This window comes from Rattus norvegicus, chromosome 7 (assembly GCF_036323735.1).
Source record: "Rattus norvegicus strain BN/NHsdMcwi chromosome 7, GRCr8, whole genome shotgun sequence".
In the NCBI taxonomy this organism is placed as follows: domain Eukaryota; kingdom Metazoa; phylum Chordata; class Mammalia; order Rodentia; family Muridae; genus Rattus; species Rattus norvegicus.
In genome coordinates, this window is record NC_086025.1 from 64,405,646 (window position 1) to 64,413,482 (window position 7,837).

The window sequence follows — 7,837 nt, forward strand, 5'->3', positions numbered from 1 at the left end:
AAATGTAACTTGTAACAGTTATTAAAGGAGAAATACCTTGTAGCCAATCTTAATAGATGTAGGAAGCTTTTTAATCCATGGAACATTAAGGGAAAAAAAAACTTCCAGTGAATTTGTAACTGATGGCCACATTATTGTTAACTTGATAAAGAAACAAAAAACGTAAATGTTTTCCTAAGTGTGAAACTTTAGTGGGTTGGAATGAACCCTTAGGTCTCCTTCCTAGAAAGGAGGGGAGAGTAGCTTTGCAGCATAGGAATGTTTGAAGAAAGGTTTCCCAGACTCTGGAGTGAGAAGCAGCATACATACAAGGATAGGTGCAGCAAAGGGACCCTTCGATGGCAAGACCAGGGCTACAGTCAAGAATCCAGGAAAGGGGGTTGGGGATTTAGCTCAGTGGTAGAGCGCTTGCCTAGGAAGCGCAAGGCCCTGGGTTCGGTCCCCAGCTCCGAAAAAAAAAAAAAAAAAAAAAAAAAAAGAATCCAGGAAAGAATTCACTTCAAAATCACCCAAAGCTGAACTCCGTTACCTCTCCCACTCCCGTTTCCCAGAAGCCAATTCCTGTGTCATTAAGTCTCAGTAGATCTTGCCTTCCCTCCCATGAGTGACTCTGAGTGGTGCTCTGGAAAGCCCAGAACCCCAGCAGAGTCAAAACTGGAAACCAGGACCATGAAGGTGTGAGAGTGTGCGGTAATGAACTTCAGCTCCAGTCTGCAGCCCCTCCGCCCTAAAGGTGCCTAAACTCACCTGAGCAAGGGCTCTGCTGCTATAGCTCATCCCTGAGGTCTCTAGGAAGACTCGTGAGTGCCAACTTGGTTTTGCTGTTTTTCACTACCCTCTTATAATCTAGGAAGTCCCAGTGTGAAACGTGGACCCATAGGTAAAGAGACGGAGGGTCTGAAATGGTGTGTGGGTCTTAGATGATGTAAGAAGTTGATTCTTTCCTCGTGGAGCAGGTGGACCCCAGTTGTTCCAAGGCTGTGAAGCATGCAGCGCCAACCAGGAGTTAGGTAGGAAACAAGCCTCTTACACACTGTTTACAAGCTGTGTGTGTTTAATTGTGAATTCATGCACCAAAACATTCTCTGGATGATGGTGCCTAATTCTCAGACAGATGGCTAGAGCCAGCTAAATGCTTTTCTTGGTTCGTTTTTCTTTTCACAGTTATGGGGCTTCTAGGACTAGCTAAAATATAGAACTATAAGTACTCACCAGCCGTGTTATTAAATACCATATTTGTTTTATGTCATTTCTATTATTACGCCAGTATATATTAAAAGAAGAGACACCCACAGTCTCTCCAAAGAGACACCCAGAATTTGGTACCATCACAGTGCTCCCAGACTTTTATTTCTACAGTTAAATGCTTTATATTCTGTAAGCTAAAGTTTTGGAAGGAAATTTCTGCTCCTGCAGGGGTGTTGGGCTGAGGAACATTTAGTGGGATTGCAAATATATTTCAGATGTTTGAATTGTTTTATAAAACCTTGAAAAAAATGGTCTGGGGAGATGACTCACTTGCTAAAATCCTGACTGTACAAACTTGAGGACCTGAGTATAGATCCCTACATCCACATAAGCAGCCTGGCACAGCGGCAACCCTCTGTAATCCCAGTACAGGGAAGCAGGAGACATGGGGAGCTCAGCTACTTGCTGTCCAACTAATCGTGTCAAATCTGTGAGCTCCAGATTCAGTGTAAGACCATGTGTCAAAAGATAAGGTAGATTAAGAAAGATTAACTTGACCTCTGGCCTTTAGACACATACACACTCTCACATACATACACACTCACACACATACACACAGACATAGTCACACACACACACACTCACATGTTTATATTCACACAGACACACATTCACACTCACACATGTACACTCACATAGCCACATGTACATTCACAGGCACACTCCACACACAGATACACACGTACAATCACACACATACACATATACACACATTCACTCACTCACACACACACACATATACTCACACAGATACACACTTACATGTCCACACACTCACATGTACACTCACATACTTACACACGCACACACATGCACACGCACACTAACATAATGTATAATTCCAAAACCAAAAGAAGTGTGAAAGTGATGTTTAACTACATATCATAGCATGAGTGGGTTTCCTCTGGATAGAACAAGGGAAGAAGAGCATTTGTTAAACATTGTCAGAAGACAGAGCTCTGGGCAGACAGACACACAGCCAGTGTGCTCTGTAGTGTGGCTGAGAAGTGAGATGCATAGTAAGGGGTGATGCTGGAGGAGGCAGAGGAGGAGAAGGCGCCAGGTCACAGGGAGTATCTTACACCCACTTAGTCCAGGAACCGCCTGGAATTGGATTTAAGAGAAAGAGAGGAACCATTTCCTAAAACTGGAAGGTCCAGGTGCAGACTTCAGGAACATCCAGACTCAAGCTTCAAAGAAAGTCTTCAAGGCTTAAGCGCTGTGCAGCCTTCACTCCCAGACTCTACGTAGAACCTTCCAGAATTAACCCCAGAATCACAGCCAAGACTCAGAGGAGGATAAAGCTATTGGGGCCCTTGAAATTTAAAGGAATATCAAAAAAAAAGAATCCTGTAACAAAAGTAACTTAAGGGTAATGTTTTTAAACAAAATTAACACAAATGAAGCTATGATAGACAAAATTTAAAATGTTTAAATGAAGACAAGATCTGTATTACTCCAGACTCAGGTTTGGCTCCAATTCTGAAAACAGAATCTATAACCCTGCAGCTGATACTGGAGGTATGAATGACCCCTAGGGAGGGGAGATACAACTTTGATGTTCAACACATAGGGAATTTATCTGCACACAATGAATAACTATGATGAAAAAAACTTAGGCAAGAGACAAAAAAACAACTGGGAAGAACAAATGGGTCGGGACTGGGTAGAAAACTCCAGGGACAAAGGAAGAAGATCTGGTCCAACAATATGCAGGAGCATGGGTATCAGTGAGCACCAGCTGGGGAGGAGGGGGGAAGACCTGAGAGTGTGAGCACCAGCTGGGGAGGAGGGGGAAGACCTGAGAGTGTGAGCACCAGCTGGGGAGGAGGGGGAAGACCTGAGAGGAATGAAAACAGAACTGAGGCTGAAGAGTATTGGCATCCAGCTCTAACAGCTGGCTCAGTAGAAGCCAAGATTATGATGGCTGACAATCTGATGATTGTCCTACAGAAGGCTGGAGGAGGAAGATGAGATTTGCAACATGTTTTTGTCAATGTACACAGTATGAATCTGTGGATCTTCCAAGGGCATCCCGGGCTGGAGAAAGAGGCTTGGGAAGGTATTAGCATTAGCATGTATGCAGGGTAGCCATGGAGATCAGTGTGTTTGCCCAGGGAACACAGATATAGAAAGAAGAGAAGCAGACTGGCCTAGTTAGGGTTGCCATTGCTATTATAAAACACCAATGTAACGTGGGTACGAAGGGATATATTTGGTTTACATATCCTGAATCACAGTCCACCGAGGGCTGAGGGAAGACAAGGTAGGAACTCAAACTGGCCAGGAACCTGGAGGCAGGAGCTGATGCATAGGTTGTGGAGGGGTGCTGCTTACTGGCTTGCTCCTCATAGCTTGCTCAGCCTGCCTTCTTCTAGAAAGACCACCAGGTATGGCACCACCAACAATGGGCTGGGCCTCTTCACATCAGTCAATAATTAAGAGAATGCCCTAATTAATTAAATAATGCAGCCAAATTTTATAAAGGCATTTTCTCAGTTGAAGTTTAGTTTAACGTCTCAACTGACATTAGCTTGTGACAAGTGGACATAAAACCAGCCATCACACAAACTCACAAAGAGATGAATTTCATTCGAGCCTGTCTCCCCCATTCTCTTTGAGACAATGCCTAGACTCTTTCCCTGCTTCTTCCTTGGATTAAGTCACTGAAGACACTGATGTGATAAAGATGCTGCCTGTCAACCTTAGACATATGTGTGCTTGTTAATGTAGCCGGGAAAACAGCTGAGAGGATCCACAGAAGGAACAGGGAGACCACGGGTGCTGCCTCCACCCCTGAGTGGGCTTCCCAGATTGGGCTTAAATGAATTATAGAGTCTGAAAGGTTCTCTAATGCAGCTTTCGGAGTCTCCATGTATGGTTAAGTCAGAGCATTAAGGGAAACAGAAACAAGAAATATTTACTGCAGAGAGAGAGGGGTCTCAGGGCTGAGAGTTAAAGGCTCATCTTGCTCCTGCAGAAGTCTGGAGATAGTTTCCAGCATCCAAGTCAAGTGACTCACAACTCCAGCTGACAGGGGATCTGGCGCCCTCTTCTGGCCTTCTCAGGCACTGCACTCACAGCACACACCCACAGACAAGTGTATACACATAACACAATTTAAAACACAAATAGTCTTTAACACGGTTAAAAACAAAAATAAAGAGCTGAACCTGCAAAAAAATAAATAAATAAATAAAAGCTTGAACACAGTTAAAAACAAAAACAAAATCTTTAACAGAGTTAAAAACAAAATCTTAAAGAAAGAACTTTTTCTCCCTCTTTCCACATTAGGAGTGACCTTCTGGAGTCACCTTGTGGGCCTCAACTATAGAGGGGGAAAGAAGCCCCCCCTGTCCCTTCCTAGGAGGGAAACAGACTGCACACTCCACTCCCTACAGGTAAACAGGAGACACACAAAACGCCTGCAGTCTGACGGAGGCTTGCATGGGGAAATGCATGCTTCACTAACAGTTGCTCCACAAGACTTTTTTTTTTTTTATCATTTAAATTTTATTCGTTAAAATAACAGCCTTGGAAAAAGAGATATTCTCATCAGAAGTCACAGCGGGGATCCAGGAATATCTCGTTAGACTATAAAGGATATAACGTAGTTAAAAACCACGCCAGAACCAAACACCAGCCTCGGCTCAATCTGTGTGTGTGCAGGTGGGAGTCATTCTGACTGGAAACTGGCTTCACTCCAAACACTGGCCCAGTTCCAGGGTCTTCATGGCTTCCTCCAGCTTGAGCATTCCTCTTTCCTGGCGCAGGCGGTACCTCTCAGCCATGGACTGAAGCATCCATTTAGCCCGAAGCTTGTGGTTGCAAGAGCCATAAATTAAGACCTCGGTAAGTCCGGAAGATTCCAGAATCTTCAGTTCAAACATGGCTCGGCTCACCTGCTCGATGTGAGGCATTCGAGATCCCTGTGGGCCAAACAGAGATTTTAGCACCAGCGTGTGGACTTGGAATACTTCTGGATCTTTCAGGTCTTCAGGAACTTTCACCCACGGGGGGATATCTTTACGGGTCACAAGGGTTGCCATCTTAATTCCTGGTTAGGAACCAATTTCCAATGAAGACTAGGTCAGACTTAACTTTGATCTCCACAAGACTTTTAAAAGCCTGAAAAGCTATGCGGCAAAGAAGGATGGCTTTCATTTGTGGCTGACACTGGAATCATTTTAAATAGCGTGAGGTTTGGTGGGTTTTTAAAAATCTCTTGTTATTGTAAAACTTTAGCCTGTTTTTAATTAAGACACCCACATCGGTTGAAAAATGTGGCCTATTTGCATAGAAATAACTATTGCAAGCCAAATATCTTAATTTTAACTCATTTTTAATCACCTTCCCAGACACCTTGGTAATTACTTCTGGTTGACACCAGCGAAGTGCTTTCTGGCAGCACTTAAAGATATTCGTATCTACTGAAGTCGTCCGCTGTGCAGAAAGGTGAGCTGTCCAGGATGACTCTGGGAGTGGGCAAATCAGCGTTTTCATCAGTGCTTAATAATTAGCAGAAATTCATTACCCTGTGTTTGTTTGAGCCTGAACAATATCAACTTGTAATTATTGGTAGCTTAGGGCAAGGTAAATATTTGATGTGATGCTGGTAAATCGGTTTTTAGTAATGCAAGGAGTTAGCTGGTTGTGTATTTCTTTAGCTTTTAATAAGATTATAAGCATTAACAACAGAGGTGAGCCAAGCCCTCCCCATCTGCTGCCACAAATAGGAGGAAGGACACGGCCTCAGAACAATGAGCTAATGAACCCCTTGGGGACACGGCTGTCTGCTTGGGTTAAGAACAGGAAATTGGCTTTAGCAAATTGAACATAGGGAAAAAAATAGTTGCAATGACTCCATCTCCAAGTCCTCTCTTCAGCTCCTGGGCCAAGCTGTGGCCTAGTTTAGATTTAATTCTTTTTCTTTCTTTTTTTAAAAGCTATCCTAGCGGTTTGATGAATATTTTTAAAATACTCTTTATGTAATAAATATCATGCATGTTTCACAGCACAGACGCTCAGAGCCAACTAAAGTATATGGGATGTTTAATAGGAACGCTGCGGTACGTGTGCACATATCATGTGATCCCACTACAGCTCTTCAAGATGGAGCTGGTGAGGTTACACCCAGGGGAAGAATGGGAAAACTCTGTGTTAGAGGTGAAGGCCCCATTATGAGGTCATAGCTGTGACCAGGCGGAGAACACAAGCCATCTAGCCCTACTGTAGAACTCCTTCTGTGGCCCTAAACGTACTTGAATGTCAGTGCCCAGCAGTAAAGGGTTCAGAACCAGAGCTGACTTTTCCAGGGGGACCGGCTCATTGTACACTAAGGGGCACCGTGACAGTAACTGACGGTAATTTCCTAGTCTTAACCAATGCGACTAGGCCATAGCATGCCCAGCCGTCTGGTTAAATGTTTTCCTTTGTCTCTATTTCTGGAAGAGGTTAGCATCGGAATCAACATACTGAATAAAGTAGACGGCCCACCTCAGTACGGCAGACCTCAGCTGATTCACTGAGGGCTGAAAAGGGACAACAGATAAAATAAAATAAACTTTGGTCTGCTTCCTCTCTCCTCCTGGTTCCCAGGCCTGGGGACCCAGCCTGCAACCCAAAGCATCATCTCTGAAGCTCTCAGACCTTCTAGCCATACACATCTGCCTTTCTGAGTCTCAACCCTGCCAAAGGCAGGTCTTGGTATTTCTCAGCCTCTAAAAGGGATCTAAAAGGATCCCTTTTCCCATCCAAGAACCTGTGGGAGACTAGAACGCTATGTGTTTGTCCCAGACTGTATCCAAGGCAAACCTGGCCGGGAGAAGCCACAAGTGAGAATTTCCAGGCAGCAACAAAACATATTACTCCTTTAGCTCTTCAGTTGTCTTTCACATCCCACTCATTCTCTAAAACATACTTGGGTGTAGCTTTCGATACCCCGCCTACGCTCCAGGAATGGCTGTGCTACCAGCCCCCACCCAGTTTCCCTTGAATCCAAGGATAAAAGACACAGACACACATTTCTTCCATTTCAATTTGCCCTTTTGGCACAATGGCTGGGCAGTACTATTTCCCACCTGGAAAAGCTTGCCTTATTAATATTCTTAGCTCCACACTTCTCCACCTACTCTGAACTGTCGCTCAGTTGCATCACCGCTAAACAGCCCTACGCAGCTGCTGTAGGAGCGGCCACGCCTCCCAAGATTCCACATGGCTGCTTGGCTTTTCTCGAACTCTGTCTCTCCTCGTGTCTGTTTCTTGCCTCCAAAGACTTGGAAGTCCTGCCTATCCCTTCTGCCCAGCAATTGGCCTGTGGCTTCTTTACTGACAGATCAAGAACCAATTGGGGAACAGGACCTTAACATCAGCACCACCCCTACACATACTAACTCAACTCTACCACCAACCTCTCTTTCTTCCTCCCTCCCTTCCTCCCTTCCCTCCCTCTCTGCTTCCCTCCTTCCTCCCCTATCTTTCATGTACACTATATTAGAAATCCATCAAGAACTTTTAAACTCACTGAAAAGCTGGTTCTGGAACTAGGGTGCCCCTACTCATCTCAGACCCAAGTATATTTGACTCAGAG

The 7,837-nt window shown here is 44.5% G+C and overlaps 1 protein-coding gene across 1 annotated transcript; it reads right to left on the reverse strand.

Annotated features, from left to right (window-relative positions):
- Window positions 1-4,773: 4,773 nt before the first annotated feature.
- Window positions 4,774-5,359, reverse strand: Dppa5l1 (developmental pluripotency associated 5 like 1). The gene has a single exon (XM_235194.6). It carries the CDS (start codon window positions 5,295-5,297, stop codon window positions 4,947-4,949), a length of 351 nt encoding a protein of 116 aa, XP_235194.1. The 5' UTR covers window positions 5,298-5,359; the 3' UTR covers window positions 4,774-4,946.
- Between the last annotated feature and the right edge of the window lie 2,478 nt (window positions 5,360-7,837).